The sequence below is a fragment of the Sorghum bicolor genome, chromosome 4, assembly GCF_000003195.3.
Source record: "Sorghum bicolor cultivar BTx623 chromosome 4, Sorghum_bicolor_NCBIv3, whole genome shotgun sequence".
NCBI classification, from domain to species: domain Eukaryota; kingdom Viridiplantae; phylum Streptophyta; class Magnoliopsida; order Poales; family Poaceae; genus Sorghum; species Sorghum bicolor.
This window is the reverse complement of record NC_012873.2, coordinates 11,489,126-11,509,541: the sequence shown is the minus strand read 5'-3', so window position 1 is coordinate 11,509,541 and position 20,416 is coordinate 11,489,126. Positions and strand designations below refer to the sequence as shown.

At 43.7% G+C, this 20,416-nt stretch overlaps 1 protein-coding gene across 1 annotated transcript; it reads right to left on the bottom strand.

The window, feature by feature from the left end:
* On the bottom strand, positions 10,465–13,798 carry LOC8078349 (probable polygalacturonase). The gene is made up of 4 exons (XM_002451846.2): positions 12,899–13,798; positions 11,836–12,010; positions 11,495–11,565; positions 10,465–11,358 (listed from the first exon to the last, which is right to left on the bottom strand). The coding sequence occupies exons 1-4, from the start codon at positions 13,359–13,361 to the stop codon at positions 10,721–10,723; spliced, it is 1,347 nt and encodes a 448-aa protein (XP_002451891.1). The 5' UTR covers positions 13,362–13,798; the 3' UTR covers positions 10,465–10,720.

Genomic DNA, 20,416 nt, shown 5'->3' with positions numbered 1-20,416 from the left:
TCTCCCCAAACCTATGAATTTTACAATCCATCGGCATTAGCTCGTCAGCTAGCTTTTGGCCAGTTGCCAATTGCACTTCCTTATGCCGATGTGATAAAACCCAGAGAACTCATCACCAACTTTCTTGAGTGGATTCGAGTAGCCCAACTACCACCAGATGCCGATACAGATGTAGATCTGTCAGAATGGGTTCCAGCTGCCTTTATCACTCAGGCATACAAGTTATGGTGGGCAGAATGGAAAGAGCATCTATTCTGCAGATCGGCCCTCTCATACCGCGGCATGATCGACCCTGAATACGAAGTCCCCGATGACACTGTAAGTATTTCAAACCGATGTTTCATTTTTTCAATATTATTTCCATCGGTAGCTTACCCTTGTGTTCCTTTTGCAGGTTGACAACATCCCCCCATCGGTTAGCAGGAGTGGCAAGCCGATCGACTTGTTTCCATCAGGCCCGATCTCCTCAATCGGCCACAATGCTCCCACTCTGGCTTCCGTCGTGCATCGGGGTGTGCGCCTCAGGAAAGTCACCACCAGGAGAACTCAGACATCACCAACGGTAGCCGCTTCCACTCTGGCGCAGGCTTTCAAGGCAATTTGTCAAATCTTTTTCTTTTACACTGACCATCTTTATATCGGCTATATCTTATGCTCATAAACCCCTTTTTGTTGTTGCAGCAAACCGGTGCATCGGCAAAAGCCAAGCGTCAAAGTGCCGATGCCCCCCAGTCTAGCCAGCCAAAGAGAAAGGGCACCAAAGGTGCTAAGGCTGGAACAAAGCGCCAGAAAGTGGCAACTCCCCCTCCTCCTCCGGTGTCTCCAATTCCGGTGGAGTCTTCTCCTTCTTCTCCAGAAGTCTAGACACAGCAAGTACCGTCTTCCCAACCAATGCAGGAAGCACCACAGATGGAAGAACTCCAGCAAGAAGAACCTCAGTTAGAAGCACCCCAATCAGAAGATGTGCCGGCCGACGTAGGCGATCAAACTTCCGATCCAGCAGGTTCAATCATACTATCGGTAGTTTCCTCACTTCAGACAAGTATCATCCCTCCTCAAGGTAACGTACTCTCCTCAAAATTACTATCGATGAGCTTCTTCTCTTCGATCTTATAACCTTTTCTGTTAAATTTCAGCTGACATCGTCCCATCGGCAACACTTGCCGATCAACCTGTAGCTCCATCGGAATCTTTCAGTCAAAGGCAAGAAATTGCCTTGAAGCAAGTAAGTCATCCAACTTTCCACTAGTATTGTCTGCCGAAGCTCTGACCATAAAAATGACTTATTTCATCCTCACTTTCAGGAACAAGATTCTCCCGAAAGCTTATTCTCCTTCGCCATTGATATCTCCGAAGAAGAAGGTGAGGAAGCAAGCTCCTCTCGGGCAGTTGGGACTGTATCGGCAGAAACCAGGGCTAAGCTGGAAGAGCTATCGGCCATACTTCATCAAGACACAGCTCAACTGGTCAACGATTCCGACTCAGCCAAGGCCCTGTTCAAGACCCTTAGAGGCCAAATTCCTGCCGATGCTGAAGAAACCCTCTTCCAGGCTGCACACCTAGAAAGCCGCCAGCTGCAGTACCAGAGAGCCACTCGGCGCCTTGCCGATAGAGCTGCTCAAATCCAGCTCTCTGAGGAGATGATGAAAGAAAAACTCTTAGCCGATGAGAAGCATAAGAACATCGGCACCTTAAAGTCGTCAGGTGATGCACTGAAGCAGAAAGTCTCTGATCTATCGGCAAAAAGAGAAGCCCTGCTGGCCGAACTCAAGCAAGTAGAGGATGCTCTGTCTCAAGCCCAGCAAGAAGAGAGCCAACTGCCGGAGACCATCAAGCACCTCGAGCAAGAACGAAATGCCCACGGTCGCAAAGCGCTGCAGTTGAAGAAGAAGCTGAAGCCGATAAAAGGTTCTGCCGATGATGATACCAAAGAGATAGAAACAGCCAATCAGATCCGGCTGCGCGCCATATCGGCAATCCAAGCGCTGCTGAATATCTGAAGCTCTCATCGGCAACACACCTTTGTTCTTCTGCATTTCAGCTTTCTTAATGTCTTAGTCTAGCCGATAGGACTGTTATCGGCATCTTTTGAAACATTAAGTCCATCTCCAGATACACTTTAATCCAGCCGATAGGAGTGTTATCGGCATTTAAACTTTTATGCATCGACCCATATGCTAGGGTAGTACTTTTTTAGATATTTGCCATTTAATGCTCTGGGAAATTCAACTCCTTCGAGAGTTTCTAGAATATAGGCATTACCAGGAGCCGATCGACTTATTCGATAAGGACCTTCCCAATTAGGAGACCACTTTCCAAACTTCGAACTTTTAGTCCCGACTGGCAAAATTAATTTCCATACCAAATCCCCATCGGCAAACTCCTTAGCCTTCACTTTCTTATCATACCATCTAGCAACTCTCTTCTTATTTTCTTCTATACTCATTAAAGCTTTTAACCGATGTCCTGCTAGATCATCCAACTCATCGGTCATCAAGGTGGCATAATCATCAGCAGTTAACTGATCTTGAAAAGATAATCGCCTAGATCCGGCCTTAATCTCGCAAGGCAACACTGCATCATGTCCATACACCAATTGATAGGGTGACACCTTGGTTGATCCATGACAAGCCATCCGATAAGACCACAGTGCTTCATTCAACAATGTATGCCACCGCTTAGGATTTTCTTCAATCTTTCGTTTAATAAGCTTGATAATTCCTTTGTTAGATGCCTCAGCCTGCCCATTGGCTTGAGCATAATAAGGAGAAGAATTCAACACTTTAATTATAGGCTGATGTGAACATAGTGCCTTGATCGGTAGTAATTGTCTGAGGAATCCCAAATCGGTAAATAATGTGCTCCTTCACAAAATCAATCATATTGGCCGAGGTGACCTTCTTCAAAGGAATAGCTTCAACCCATTTAGTGAAATAATCAGTGGCAACCAAAATAAACTTATGTCCCTTACTAGATGGTGGATAAATCTGGCCGATCAGATCGATACCCCATCCTCGGAACGGCCAAGGCTTTATGATAGGATTCATAGCCGATGCGGGTGCTCTTTGAATGTTACCAAACTTTTGACAACCTTGACACCCCTTGAAATATTTAAAGCAATCCTCAAGTATGGTCGGCCAAAAATATCCATTCCTTCGAATCATCCACTTCATCTTAAAGGCTGACTGATGTGCTCCACACACACTCCTTCATGGATTTCTCCCATCAAACTTCTAGCTTCATCATCACCCAAGCATCGGAGAAGAATTCCATCAATAGTTCGATAATACAATTCATCTTCGAGGAGCACATATTTGGTTGCTTGAAATCGAACTCGTCTTTCAACTTTCTTAGATGGATCTTCTAGATAATCAATAATTTCCTTCCTCCAATCATCGGCACCGATTGCCGATATTGCATTAATCATAGGCTGATATCCCGAGGCATGCTGAGCTAACCGATTGGCCTCTTCATTATATAATCGAGGAATATGCTCTAATCGGAAATCTTTGAATTCCTTCAACAGTCGCACGCTTTTCTCGAAATAAGTTATGAGAACTTCACTTCGGCATTCATAACTCCCGGTCAATTGATTTATAACCAACATAGAATCTCCGAAGACTTCAACAGCATCAGCACGAACTTCTCTTAACAACTCCAATCCCTTGATCAGAGCCTGATACTCAGCCTGATTATTTGTTGATGTAGCAACAATCGGCAAGGAAAATTCATACTTCCTCCCCTTAGGGGAAACTAATATAATGCCGATTCCTGCCCCCCGGTCACATATAGATCCATCAAAGAAAAGCGTCCAGGGTACAATTTCCAAGGCTTCTACTACACCACAATGCTGAGTCACAAAATCGGCCATAATCTGCCCTTTGACTACCTTAGCCGATTCGTAACGCAGATCGAACTCTGACAGCGCTAAAATCCATTTACCAATCCTGCCACTCATAATCGGCATGGATAGCATGTACCGGACCACGTCATCTTTGCAAACAACAGTGCATTCGGCCGATAGCAGGTAATGCCTCAATTTGATACATGAAAAATATAAGCATAAGCATAATTTCTCAATGGCCGAATACCTGGTTTCAGCATCAATCAACCTCCTACTCAAGTAATAAATTACCCTCTCTTTCCCTTCAAATTCTTGAACTAAAGCTGAACCGATAACCGTTCCATCGGTAGACAAATACAATCTGAAGGGCTTTCCCTGTTGAGGTGGAACTAGAACTGGAGGATTCACTAGATACTTCTTGATTTCATCCAGAGCCAACTGCTGTTCTTCTCCCCAAATAAATTCTTGATCGGCTTTCAATTTAAGAAGAGGACTGAAAGCACGAATCTTACCAGACAGATTAGATATAAATCTCCTGATAAAATTTACCTTACCGATCAAGGACTGGAGCTCAGTCTTGTTGGTAGGGGCCACTATCTTATCGATGGCATCAATAGATCTTCGACTAATTTCAATCCCCTTTGATGTACCATGAAACCAAGAAACTGCCCTGCCGATACACCAAATGCACACTTATTGGGATTCATCTTCAATCCATGCTTCCTTGTGCACTCTAACACTTTTTGTAAGTCGGCAAGATGTTTTGAGAAATCCCCAGATTTAACCACCACATCATCAATATAGATCTCTACCAGCTTGCCGATGAACTCATGAAATATAAAATTCATGGCCCTTTGATAAGTAGCACCAGCATTCTTCAACCCAAAGGTCATGACTATCCATTCAAATAACCCAACATGACCAGGACACCTGAATGCGGTTTTTGGAATATCTTCCTCTGCCATGAATATTTGATTGTATCCCGCATTACCATCCATAAAGCTAATGATCCGATGACCAGCCGCAGCGTCAACCAGCAGATCGGCAACAGGCATTGGGTATCCATCCATCGGCGTAGCTTTATTGAGATTCCTGAAATCAATGCACACCCGAAGCTTCCCATTTTTCTTGTAAACCGGAACGACATTGGAAATCCACTCGGCATACCGACACTGCCGAATAAACTTAGCTTCAATGAGTTTGGTGATTTCGGCCTTAATATCAGGTAGAATGTTAGGATTACATCGGCGAGCTGGTTGCTGATATGGCCGAAATCCAGACTTGATGGGTAACCGATGTTCAACAATTGATCGGTCTAAACCAGGCATCTCGGTATAATCCCAAGCAAAGCAATCTTTATATTCCTTTAACAAATTAGTTAATTGATGCTTACACTCATGATCTAATTTAGCACTAATAAAAGTAGGTCTAGGCTTATCACCACTACCTATATCTACTTCTACCAGATCATCGGCCGATGTGAATCCCTGGCCTAATTTTCCATCATCGGCGAATCTATCCATTAAAAACCGTCATCAGAACCGACTGCTTGGATCGGTGAAATCTCGTAATCGGCAACCTTGAGAAAATCTTTCTCCCAGACTTCTCCTGAAATGCACCTAGTCCTCTCATAGGTATCCGCTTCTGCCGACGCAATGACGTAAGAAGAATCTCCCGGGACAATCTCAATCTTGTCACCTACCCACTGAACCAAGCATTGGTGCATTGTAGATGGGATGCAACAATTGGCATGAATCCAATCTCTTCCCAACAATAAGTTGTAAGCACCCTTTCCACTAATCACGAAGAAAGTTGTCGGCAAGGTTTTGCTGCCGATGGTCAACTCCACACATATTGCCCCCTTGACTAGAGACACGTTTCCTTCAAAGTCTTTGAGCATCATATCGGTCTTGGTCAAATCCTGATCCCCTTTCCCAAGCTTCCGATATACTGCATAGGGCATAATATTAATAGCAGCGCCACCATCAACTAGGATCTTGGTCATCGGCTGCCCATCAACCCTTCCTTTGACGAACAGAGCTTTGAGATGCTGCCTTTCATCATCGGCAGGTTTCTCAAAGATAGCTGTCATGGGATCCAGAGCCAGCTGAGCTATCTGATCGGAAAATTCCAACTCATCATCACTGGATGGTGCAAGAAACTCCATCGGCAACATAAAGACCATGTTAACTCCTGCCGATGGACTTTCCCTCTTAGCGTCTGATGGCTGCTGACTTCCAGAGCCCTCGCCTTTGCTTAACTCCTCTTGCCTTTCTCGTTGCAATCTCCTCTTTTGTGTCTTGGTTAACCCTTCAGGACACCATGGAGGGAGTGGCTTTTGCCTTGCTGCTGGGCGTCGATTCTCTCTTGACTCCATCCGATGCGTGTTGGCATCCCTGCAAAATATGAACTCATCGGGAACCCGCGCATTAGCCATCTCTTCGAGCTCTTCCTGGTTCCTAGGAAAATATTGGACACGATCACCAAGCCTATCGTGCACACTGAGCCTGCCCCCTAGCCGATCATGAACTGATGCTCTTCCTCTGATCGGCCCATTAAATCGCCGATTGTCGTCATGATAACGCCGATCAGTCCTGCCGTACCGATCATAACCATTGCACTCAGGGCAGTCTCTGACAGTGGGAAGCTTAATATTTTCCTCCCAACAATGGACGAAGAACGGACAGTTCCAATGATCTCTATGCCGACTCCACTCCTGTCGGCGTCTTTCTTCCTCCCGTCGATAATCTTCTTGCTGGCGCCGATATCGATCTTCTCGTTGCTGCCAGTTCTCTCGAGGCCTTCTATGAGTTATAACGATGCCAGACCGAGGAGGCCTACCTGAATTGGTTCCTTCCTGGACCAAACCTTTACCTTTTGCATCGGCAGTAGTAATCTGATGCTGAGGATCTACCGATGCACTTTTCTCAGCTGCTTCCGATGTTAAAACCTTGGCCTTCCCCTTTGCATCCAACATGTTTGTCGGGAAAGGATGTTGGTCTATCTTCATCGGCTTCTGAGTCTTGGAACTGTCAAATTTAATTCTCCCAGACTCTATGGCCGATTGCAGCTGCTGTTTGAAAACTTTGCATTCATTGGTGTCATGAGAAGTTGCATTATGCCACTTGCAATATTTCATCCTCTTCAACTCCTCTGCCGATGGGATCACGTGATTAGGAGACAGTTTGATCTGACCTTCCTGGAGTAGAAAATCAAATATCTTATCGGCCTTGGCAGTGTCGAAAGCGAACTTTTCTGGTTCCTTTTGCCCAAAAGGACAAGACATCGGCTTCTTGTTCTTCACCCACTCTGCCAAGCCGATTACTGGTTCTTCATCAGAATCTGAGCTTGTTGCTTCATCAACAAACGACACCTTCTTGTTCCATGCTCTTTTGGGCTCAAAAGGCCTGATGTCTTGATCGGAAATCCTCTGTACTAAATGACTTAAGCTTTCAAACTCCTGAGAGGCATACTTATCCCTGATGTGTGGCAACAAACCCTGGAAAGCCAAATCGGCTAGCTGCCGATCATCTAGAACCAGACTATAGCATTTATTCTTAACTTACCGTATCCTCTGCACGAAACCTTCAACCGATTCATCATTGCGCTGTCTCAATTTAACCAAATCGGTGATCTTCTTCTCATGAACTCCAGAAAAGAAGTACTTGTGGAATTGTTTCTCTAGATCGGCCCAAGTAATCACTGAATTAGGAGGTAATGATATGAACCAAGTAAAGGCCGATCCAGACAATGATGATGAAAATAGATGAACCCTCAATTCGTCCCTGTTACCAGCTTCTCCGCATTGAATGATGAACCTGTTGACATGCTCCATGGTTGACGTGTCATCCTGCCCGGAAAATTTGGTAAAATCTGGTACCTTGTACCGATGTGGAAGCGGGATCAAATCATATGCGGGAGGATACGGTGTCCGATAAGAGTAAGTGTTGACTTTGGGTTTTATCCCAAATTGTTCCCTCATTACTTCAGCAATCTTATCGGCCCAATATGCATCGGCATCCTGCCGATGAGGCGGCTGCGGGTCCGGCACCTGATGGCGAACCTCCACGTGTCTGTTCGGGGCATGATCCGCACGGAACATCGGGTTAATCATCTGCCCTCCAATCTGCGGACCACCAAACTGCTGTCCACCGATTTGCTGTCCGAAATTCATTGGCTGGTTGGGAATCCCCTGACCTTGGAATCCGGGATGGACCTGTCCTTGCTGGAACCCTGTAGCCTGGTAACTCTGCTGGGGCGATTGTGGAAAGACTTGCTGTCCAAGCCACCCATTATTAGCGTTCATCGGCATAGGCGCTGCCGATGATTGGTAATTGGGCACCATCATTGAATTGACATACCCCGACTGGGCCATAGACCTCTGTTGCATCAGCATTGAATCTGCCGATGCATTAGGCATCTGGAACATTGAATCTTGAGGATTCCCAGTGTGAGGCCTTGCAGTAGTAGTTGTGGTATACCGAGGACTCTGGTTCCACGACGCATTGGGAGGCGCCGATGCTATAGGAGTCTTGCCCCTCATGTCAGTTATCTGTGATGTACCCGGTGTTAATTCTGGAGGCATACCGTAACCCCACCAGTTGGGAGGAGGAATCAGCCCTGACATTGCCGATGCCAACATATCTATAGTCAATTTGTTCTGCCCACTTGAAGTTTGTGGGTTGGTTGTCATCGGCACAGATTGTGTGCTAGTAGCTCCCAATGTACTTGGAGGGACGGTAGATTGTGCACTCGCAACTGTCAAAGCAGCCGATGGAGCCGTAACCTCTGGTGCTGTCGGCTGATGATGAGTGGGGCCCACATAATCTGGTGGGATTTGTCCTTCCTTGAAAGTTCTTGCTACGGCATTAAAAACCGTATTAGACAGTACGCCAGCTTGGTTGATCAAAGCACGGTTGATAGCACTGTCAACCATATCTTGGAGCTTGCCCGGATTGGCTTCGAAAGTAACCTGCCGTGGCGTCGGCAGAGCATCTTTCTGGATCACTTCGCCACTCCTATTTATGCTGAAGGACTTCAAACATTGCAGCCTGTATTCCTCCACAGCTTGGGCAATAGCCTGCTTCTGCTCATCCTTGAGATTGGCCTCCGTCACGGGGATGACGTTCTCCTGATCGAAGTCAGAGATCGACATGTTGATCTTGATCTTGAATCTGGTGCCACTGGGCGTGCCAAAAGATGTGTTGATGTAAAAAGATCTGCAAATACAAAGGGCTAATACCCGATTCAAACGTTAAGGCGTGCCAGCCGATTTGACCTTACTATCCGCAAAGGTGGTAACTCGAATACTTTAGTCCTGACAACAGCGATGCGCCCGGATGTCACGGCTAAGAGGTACTCACGCGGAACTCGAGAATACGCCGAGCTTAAGTCGACGAATTCCTAAGAACTCGTAGTAAAAAAGAAAAAGTATGACGAAGTCGTCGAAAAGTAGATGCTGGAATATATGAGTAAAACGTGTGTTCGATTGATTGATAGATGTCTCATTACAAGGCCCTAGGGTTCATATTTATACCCTGCTAAAAGAGCTACAACTAAACACGACTAGAACTCGAATTCTAAATTACACGGAATCCGTATACAAAACGACTTAAATAAACAAGGAAATAACAAAGTTATCCCCCGTGACAAGCTGAAATCCTTCCATAAACCGATCAGCAGTTTCCGGACTCCCCCTCCGTATCATCGGCAGACTCTTTGCCATGGTCATCGGCAGACTCCCCCATTATAACCATCGGCATAAACACATCACTGCCTGCAGACCTAGTTATGTCCAACCTCTCCTTCATCGGCAACCATCTTCATCGGCAATAATTCATCCTGTAAACAGCACACTGCCACCTTATCCTGCCATCCTGGACGCGTGTCAAAAAAAACGGTGTCAACAGAATGTAGGCAACCAACAATCATGTGCTAACTTGTTCTAAAACACACAGATTCTTGTTCTATTGTAAATTATGTGTTTTACATACAGCCAACAACCATGTGTTTTCTTATCCTAAAACACATGGTTTTTTGTCTGTTACAAATTGTGTGTTTTGCGGCCAACAAACAACCATATGCTCGCTTTTGCTAAAACACATGGTTGTTCAGTATTTTTTATTAAAAAACTATAAATGAAAATATGGTTAAAGAGAGTTTCAACTTTTTTCTTCACGAACGAACAACTTAAATACAACCCGAAAAAAAAATGATGTGAGAAGGAAGAATCAAAATCGCTGCCAAACCTCGTTTCACCGTTTCATGTTGGTAGGTGGCGCATCGTAAATCGTCCCAATAATCTTTTCATTCCTATGCTGTTTGGCTCTGGTTCTACCATTTGTCGTAAGAATTGGAAAGGATTCATGGTGCCAAACGCACCCATCCTTAATCTGAAACATGAAAGTGGTTCGAGCACACCCCTCCTGAAACTTGCACAGAATATAACCGATGGACAAACACCCCTCCTGAAAAAAGATTAACCTTTACTTGCTATTAAGGACTTGAATAGTCCTCATGAACAGAATTAAACAAAGCAAGGTGCACCTTTAATTACCCAAGTTTGATCCCAAGCTCACACCAGTGGTGTACTTTATCATTCAGAACAATATTGCCATCAGTGTACCACTGATATTTGTACTTGGATTAAGCACACCGCAGCTAATTAAACATTACGGAGTACACTACAAAATTATACTAGTTAACAATAAGGCTCTCTGAATGACCAACTGGGAGAGAAAGCCTAAAGTAACTAAGACAGTGATGCAGAGCCAGACATCAGTCTCAATTTCTGCATTAAGCTAGGCGTCACTAATTAGCTGCAAACTTAAAGCACACTAGCTAGCCCATCAGCACTTAGCTAGGCGTCCCTAATAATTAGCTGCAAGACGAGCCTGCGGACGCGAAGCTGGTGGCGAGCTCGGCGCAGGGCGACGGCTGCACCCCGAGCGCGGCACCGCGCACGTCCCTGCACCTCCAGGCCGCGTCGTTCTTCCGCCACCCGAAGAGCTTGACGTTGGAGAGGCAGATCCGCGTGAAGGGCGAGCTCCTGATGCCCTCCAGCGACCCCGGGTGCTGGACGTTGACGCCCCACACGTTGCTGATGCGCACGGCGTCCACCAGCGGCACGGCGAGCTGGCTGAAGTGCGCGTCGGGGTGGTCGCCGACGTCGCCGGCGATGCGGACGCCGCTGATGCGCACGCCGCTCATGCGCACGTTGTCGACAGTGACGTTCCGGATGTAGCCTCCGCGCCCGACGTTGGTCTTGATGTGGATGCCGTAGCCGCTGTCGAAGATGCTGCAGTCCTCCACCAGGACGTCGCGCACCCCGCCGGAGGCCTCGCTGCCGATGGCGATGCCGCTGAACGGCGACGAGCCCCTCACCCGCCGGATCGTGATGCCGGAGCTCGGCCGGCCGTACGCGATCCCGTACTCGTCCCACCCGCTCTTGATCGCCACCAGGTCGTCGCCGGTGGATATGTACGAGTCCTCGATGCACACGTTGGAGCTAGAATCTGCAAGCATGCACCAGGAACTTCAGTGTTGTTGATGTTGTCTTCTGAATTGTCATGCAGGTTTAGGCAACAAGTTTCTTTATTTATTTGAGCATGTGCCACTGCCACAGATAGAAACTGTAGATGCATAGGTTACCTGGATCGATTCCGTCTGTGTTTGGGGAGTCATGTGGCGCCAAGATCATCATGTTGGTTACAACCACATTGCTGAAAGAAGAAATGCATGCGTAGCATCAGTGTTTCTTCTCTGTTTTAGCACAAGGTAGCATGGACTGAAACCCAGCATCGTTCAGTTTTAGTAGCAATGGTTCAGGATTCTTGATTTTGGATCATGAATTCTATTCGAAATTCCAATTTTGTTTGCTCGTGGAATTTTCGTGCGAGGCTGGCTGAATTCAAGAACCACAGTGACAGGATGACTAACTGAAATTAATTCAACACATTTTTATATTTTCAGGTAGTAGATAGTGCGCTTACTCGCAGTAAACAGGGTGGATGTTCCAGAACGGTGAGTTCTTGAGGACGATGTTGGAGATGTGAATGCCGGTGGAATGCATGAACTCCACAAGGTTCGGCCTGGTGTGCTCAAGAGTCCTTCGCCTCCACATGTTCCACCACACCTCACCTTGGCCATCGATCACTCCCTTGTCACCTGAAAATATGAGAAAAGGGGGTGGAATCACAGTCCGAGATGATAGTGAAAAAACTTGATCGTTTCATGTCGCAGAATTGGGGCGAGTTGGCACTTGGCAGGTCCATTCAGCAAGGTCTACTTTATTTAATTTCAGTCAGAAAAAAAAGGTCTATTCTTTAACAATTCAGCATGGCACCATTGATAACAATTTAGGTTCTGCTGTCTGCTAGCACTAGTATGGGCTTGAAGCTTAGTTTAACAAGCCACTGACAAAAGTGCTGTGACTGTGATCCAGTAGTAAATAAATTAGTCAGGGGTACCATACCACAAGACATCTCCCATCTGAACTTGTGCTACCTAATCCGCCCAGTTTCATGCAGTGCGCATTTTAGTTTTTAGAGCCCTAGATATTTGTAACTTCTCGGTAGGAGTAAGCTTGAGGCCTTGTTAACCTCAAAATCTAAAACATTTTCAAGATTATTTTACGTCACATCGAATCTTGCGGCATATATGAAGCATTAAATATAATTTTAAAAAATAATTAATTATATAATTTACATATAATTTGTAAGACGAATCTTTTGAACCTAGTTAGTCCATGATCGAATAATAATTAATAAATATAAACATTAAAAAAATTAGATCTAATGTAGGCCTTTGTCACGAACTCTCATGCTGCCTTGTGAACCTTTTGCTTGGATGCGAGGTACAGAGTACTATATGTCAGGCAGTAGCATACTACTGTAGCATGGGAAATTTGTTTGTGCAGGTCTGCAGGATTCGCGGTCGGTCATCTCCGATGAGGAGACTGTGTCTGTCTACGCTTTGTACTCACGGGCACACAGCAACAGAGCAGTAAGCAGAGGAGGTAGCGCAGAGCAACGGAGGCTCAGCAGCTCAGCTCACCTGTAATGGCGACGTCGCGGAGGCCGTTGCCGTGGATGAAGCTGGCGTACCTCGCCCCCGGCAGCTCCCTGCCCCGGCCGTACGACGGCAGCGGCTCCATCAGCGGCCACCTCCTCGTGTCCTGCGTGGCTTTGAGCACGGCGCCTCTGGCGAGGAAGAGCGTCATGTGGCTGGTGAGGTTGAAGCTGCCGGTGAGCCAGGTGCCCGCGGGGACGTGCAGCGTCGTGCCGCCGCGCCGGCGCTGGTGCTGGATGCGGTACACGGCCTTCCGGAACGCCCACGTGTTGAGCGTCCGCCCGTCGCCCACGCCGCCGAAGTCCGTGATGGATATCGCCTCCGGACGGTGCTTGGCCGGGGCCACGCCGGCGCACGACGTCGCCGCCGCCGCCGCCGCCGCCACTGCATGGAGGACGACGACCGCACAAAGGACGGCCACCACTGGGCCGCGCCATGACGCCGCCATTGTTGTTTGCACTTTGCAGCAGCAGCAGCGAGAGGGAGAGCAGCAGGGAGAGGCCAAGCAGAGGGCTCCAAGAAGAGCTTTTTTTCCGCCCCGGCGTCGGCGTGTGGCGAATGGCTGGCGATCCCTAGGAAAGCTTGGTGCCGGCGGTCCCGGATTGGGTTTTGGGTGGTGGTGCTGGGAGGTAGAAGAAGGGAAGCTCCAAGTGCAAGAATCCAAGGACAGGGCGAGGAGAGCCAAGCAGATGAGTCCACAGCAAGGGACGGCACGAGCACGAGGGAGTGCTTTACTTTCACCAGCTTTCGGCGAGCGACGAGAGTGAGAGTGAGGACTGAGGAGAGCGAAGAGGAACGTGCCCTGTCATTTTGTGAAGAGAGCCACTGCATGCATGCATGCAACTTTATGCACATCTCGTTGGTGCACATATGACAGACAGGACACAGGAGTGCAGGACCGACTGACATGCATGCCCTCATAGTATATGTTACGGATCGATGATCCTACCGCCATTTCCACACTTTGAGTGGCCACCCCATTTATGCACATCTTGTAGCCAGTTTGCCAAGGTTGATATCAAAATACATCTATTGCAAGACTCGATATGATGGTGAATCTAAAATTTTCCTTCGCCTTTTTTCAGCATGGCAGCATACATGGTAAGGAAAAGATAGAGCGATCCATGCATCTCTGCGATGCGACACCATGGGATACTAGTTCCGATCCTTGTGTATGTATTGGTGTACCTATCTCTCTCATATGACCTACATATATATATGGCGTCTTCTGGCTTAGGGTTCACGGGCTCTAGAGGTCAGGTCAAGTGGTGCGCAATCTTATGCGTGCCGTTTATTGTTTCGTTTGATGGACCACAGCCAATTATCTCATGTTGGACGCTTGCGTGCATGCATTTCACAGGAAAATACTCCACGGGTACTCCCACATATCACAAAATATTCGACCGTGTAGCAATGGCAAGGGCTTCGAAGTATACATTTAGGCATTGTTTAGTTTACGCCAAAAACTAAAAACTTTTTAAGATTTTCCGTCATCGAATCTTGCGGCACATGCATAGAGCATTAAATATAGATAAAAACAAAAACTAATTGCACAGTTTATTTGTAAATCATGAGATAAATCTTTTAAGTCTAGTTACTCCATGATTGAACAATATTTTTCAAATAAAAACGAAAGTGCTAAAATGTCAAAATCCAAAATTTTTTGGATATAAGTAAGGCCTTAGTCGATTGATCATAACTTTCAACCATGTATTTCCTTGGATCATCAACATAAGTTTTAAAGGCCTAAATATGTCATGAATCTAAGAAATGCAAGACTTACTAGTAGTTACTAGTATATATATATTCTAAAAAATAGCCTTTTAGAGCAACTCCAACAGCTTTGCTATTCTTGTTATGAAGGCCTTTTAGAACTTCTATAGAAGAAAAATAGGCTCCAACAGATGTGCTATTTGGTTTTGTAAAATAGAAAGTTTGCTATCCCTTGATTTTCGCTGGTCATATATAGCCAACCACTTACACTAGCTATCTGATAGCAAGGCTATTGTGAACCTCTTCTTTTTTAAGAAGTTATCTATTTTACAAAATGGCTAAACATTAGAATTTGACTACTAAATTTAGCCAAGCTCTTGGAGAGGCCTTAGGAGATACCAAGCGATACCTACTCCTTGGTAATTTGGTGGTCCATTTGGTCCCACCTAAGAACCAGAAACTGAACCTTAAAACATATACTACCTTCAATTTCTTCTTAGAGTTGGCTTAAACCTTTTTTTAAAAGTTGATTAAATTTATAGAAAAGGGTGCAAAGATGTATGACGCTAAAAAATAAAAATAAATATTATATTATATTATATTATATTATATTATATTATATTATATTATATTATATTATATTATATTATATTATATTATATTATATTATATTATATTATATTATATTATATTATATTATATTATATTATATTATATTATATTATATTATATTATATTATATTATATTATATTATATTATATTATATTATATTATATTATTATTATTATTATTATTATTATTATTATTATTATTATTATTATTATTATTATTATTATTATTATTACTACTACTACTACTACTATTATTATATGAACAAAGTGAGTAGTACAAGTGTGATAGGTAACTCCAGAAAGGTCAGTAGGGTTATGACCAAATCACATTACTTGTTTAGTTGGCAAAAATTTTGGGTTTTGGCTACTGTAGCACTTTCGTTTTTATTTGACAAACATTGTCCAATCATAGAGTAAATAGGCTCAAAAGATTTATCTCACAAATTACAGGTAAACTGTGTAGTTAGTTTTTATTTTCGTCTATATTTAATGATTCATGCATGCGACCAAAGATTCGATGTGACGGGAAATCTTAAAAATTTTTGCGAACTAAACAAGGCAATATTGCAAAAAAACGAGTGACCAAACTCATACACAACAGCTAGTTTTTTTTTTTGAGAGGAAGGTAGACTTTTATTAATTCATAATGTTTTGAGGTACATGCAAAATTTCTGGACACCCAAGGAGCCATAAATATCTCCCTGGTGCCAATTTACAAACACCTTTAGCAAGAGCATGGGCCTCACAATTTGATTCTCTACCTTCATGCTTAAAAACTACTTCCTGAAACAAAGTGCTTCTAGCTTTAATTTCCTTCAACACTGAGGAATAAGCACACAAACTTTGCTTCTGAAGATTCAAAATCACTTCCAAGCAATCTGAAGCTATTACACACTTACGCACCCCAATGTCCATGGCCAAAGAAATTGCTTCATTACAAGCCAAAGCTTCCAAAGATGACGGATCAGTTAAACCATCAATGACCATAGCACTTGCAGCCACATAATTCCCTACATTATCTCGACACACCACACTAACAGTCCCCTTATCTTCAGCTCGTGCCACCGCAGCATCAACATTGAACTTCACGAAAGCTTCAGGTGGAGGTATCCATTTGGGAGCTGATTTCTTGTTTCTTGTTGACTTGGTCATATCAATGTCCTCAATCAAACCAGCCAGTTTGAGATCATCAAGATATTTTGTAATAAAGCTGAATATTGATAATGGGCTTTGAAATATACCCTCATGTAATGCCATTCTTCGTGCCCTCCAGATTGCCCAACATATGATTAGAAGTTTTCTGAAATTCTTTTGCCGATAAAGTTTCCTGCATAAAAAACAACCACATCTTTGGATTATTAATCTCAGTTGCAGCAATATGGTCAATGAGATCCTCATCTACTAGAGTCCAAACACATCTTGACATTGTACAATAGAAAAGAGCATGGCGCCACGAGTCAATAATAGCACCACATAACTTGCATCCACTATGTTCACTCATTGACCTTTCTTTAAGAACTTCACCGGTACTTAAAGAATTATGGGCCAATCTCCAAGCAAAGATATGAATTTTTGATGGTACCTTGACCTTCCAGAATAATTTCCATCTTTTTTTAGCTCCTTCAGTGTCCGAGCTCTCTACTTTGCCATCAAGCCAATCTTGTATTTGATTCCTACGGTGGACAAGCATTCTGTAAGCAGATTTAACTGAGAATATACCACATCTTTCGTAGTGCCATGCCCAAAAATCATCTTGCCAACAAGAACTCAAAGGAATATTTTTTATTACCTGAGCATCCATATCATAAAAGTACTTTTGAATCACATCTTGCCTCCATTGCATAGTTATTCCATCTATTAATTCACTAACACATCTGGGTGGGTTTGATAGCTTTGATGCAATTGGCCGCAACCCACCATCTCTTGGGAGCCAATTATGTTTCCAAATATCTGTACTTTTACCATTTCCAATTCTTTTGATCAATCCTTGCTCAAGAACGTCCCGTCCATCAAGTATAGCTCTCCAAATTTGTGACGGTCTACTTCCCAAGACTGCTTCAAGAAAATGTTTATCAGGAAAATATAATGCTTTCAATAGCCTAGCACTCAAGGATTTTGAATTTTGCATAATCCTCCAAGCCTGCCGAGCAAGAAGAGCCAAGTTAAAGAGCTCTATATCCCTGAATCCCAGCCCACCAAGGTATTTAGGCTGAGTCATTTCTTCCCATGATACCCAGCAATTTTTCCTTTTCCCTTCCTTGCTACCCCACCAAAATTTTCGAATAATTGCATTAATAGCTTGACATAGTCCCCTTGGTAGTCTGAAACAACTCATGGAATAAGTAGGTACTGCTTGGACTACAGCTTTAATCAACACTTCTTTGCCGCCGGCTGAGAGGCATTGTTCCATCCATCCCTGCACCTTATTCCATATCTGGTCTTTTAAATATTTAAAAGCACCATTTTTTGACCTACCCACATCAGTTGGCAATCCTAAATAGCGTTCAGTCAGTGCCTCATTATTCACACATATCTTCTTTTTTATCTCCTCCTTTAATGTATTGCTGCATTTTTTGCTAAAATAAATTGATGACTTGTCGTAGTTGATTCGTTGTCCAGATGCATCACTATAAGCAGCAAGAAGTGAATCAATTATTTCTGCCGCTCTTACACTCGCTTTGAAGAATAAAATGCTATCATCTGCAAAAAGTAAATGGCTGATTCTTGGAGCATTCTTAGCTAATGTAATTCCCCTCTCCTGATTGCTATTGTTATTTAGAATACATGATAAGCCTTCAGCACAAATAAGAAACAAGTATGGAGAAATTGGATCACCTTGTCTAATTCCTCTGGATGGTTTGAACTGTTCTAATATTTCTCCATTGAAAAGAACTGAGAAAGATACTGAGGTTACACATTTCAACATCAATCCATTTCTTACTGAATCCCAACCTCTCCATGATGGCAAATAAATATGGCCACTCCACTCGATCATAAGCCTTAGACATATCAAGTTTGAGAGCACAATAGCCATTCCTCTTTGTGCCATTTGTTCGCATAAAATGTAGGCATTCATATGCAGCAATTATATTATCAGAAATTATCCTACCAGGGACAAATGCAGACTGCTCTTCGGAAATGATTTTAGGGAGGACTAACTTTAGCCGATTAGCCAATGCCTTAGAAATGATTTTATAAACCACATTACAAAGACTGATCGGTCTAAATTGCCCCATCGAGATTGGATTTGCCATCTTCGGGATTAGAACAATGAATGTACTGTTAATTTCTTCTGGTAATTCATCCCCGTTGAGCACCTGAAGCACTGTCCTTGTAATATCTTGCCCACATATATCCCAATTCCTCTGAAAAAAATAGGCTGGGTATCCATCTGGTCCTGGAGCCTTTAAAGGGGACATTTGAAATAAAGCTTCTTTAACCACTTTCTCTGTAAATGGTCTGCATAAAAATGTATTCATCTCATCAGTTACCTTTCTTGGCACATGACATAGAACTTGCTCCATATTTGAGGTACCCTCAGAAGAGTACAAATTTCTATAAAAATCTCTTGTCATATGTTGCATTTCATCTATCACCTCTGTGATTGTACCATCAGCACAGGTTAATCTTGTAATTCTATTTTTATTATGTCTGCGAGTAGCTTTTTGGTGAAAGAACTTTGTATTGTTATCCCCTTCTGTGAGCCACTGGATACGTGAGCGCTGTTTCCACATTATCTCCTCCTGCAGACTTAGCATTATAATTTTTTCTTCTACTTCCTTCTCTTCATTTGAAGGCCCTGTTCTTTGTGGATTGGTCCGAATAATTTCTATTTTCTTCCTCAAAGTCCTTAGTTCCTTTCTTACTGCACAAAAAGAAGTAGCACTCCATTGTTGAATGGCACTCGTTAGCCGATTTAATTTCTGGTTCAACTCTTTAATGCTGCTGCAATGTAGATCATCTTTCCACACAAAAGAAATCAGTGGCATCAAACTTTTATTTGATTCCCACATGACCTCATACCTGAACAGCCTTCCTTTAGTAGCATTTTTTGTGTTTTGAATTTCTCGCTCTGTAGATAAAAGTAACGGAGAGTGATCTGATTTAACAGCAATTAAATGTTTCAGTGAAGCCATTGGAAACATACTACACCATTCAGCTGTAGCTATTGCACGATCCAACCTTGCCCGGACATACTCATTATTAGTCACTTTTTTCTCCCAAGTCCAGTCCAAACCAGTATACCCAATATCACAAAAACCACATACATCCATTGTGTCACGAAAGCCCTCCATTAAATAACCTTCTCTAGGATTTGGCCCAATTTGTTCCTCCGGTCGCAGAATTTCATTAAAATCTCCTATACATATCCATGGCAGAGCACACTGGCTCTTAATAAATTTTAGTAAATCCCATGTCTTCTGTCTTTGAGCACGATTTGCTTCACCATAAACAAAAGTAACCCTCCATGGATCCCTATCTGTTTCACATATCTCTGTATCAATATGATATTGAGAGAACTTTGTGACTTTTAATGGAAACTCATTATTCCAAAAAATTCCCAAACCACCACTTCTTCCATTGCTACTAACAGCGAAGCTGTTATCGTAACCCAAAATATACCTTAAATTTTCTACTCGGTTCTTAGCAATTTGTGTTTCAAGAATACATAGTACCGAGGGGGCATACTCCTTCGCGAGACCGTGAAGTTCTCTTACTGTCGCGGAGTTGCCAATTCCGCGACAGTTCCAGCATAGGGCTCTCATTTCTCTCGGCGGTACTCCTCGAGGGAGCCCGCCGATCTCATATCAATGTCATCTGAGAACTCTTTCTCATCCTCTATTCTTAGTCGCTTTTGGCTTCGCTCTTTCAAAGTTCCATCTCTCACAACAACACTTTGGTCCACATCTTCTAAAAGCAAATGGGTATCTTCTTGTAGATTCACCTTCAAATCAGAGGTAGGAACAAGAGCCATGGCCGAATTGTCATCTTCCTGTATCTCTTCATAATGTAGAGTAAGAGATTTCTTAGCCTCTCCATCATTGGATTTCAGGTGTCGACCACTATCCCTCTTCAAGGGACTTCTTGTGCCATCATCAACCAAGTCATTTAAGTCTCTTTGGCTGCTATTTCCACTTTTAGGTTCCAAGAATCTCCTTTCAAAATAAGGCTTGATAG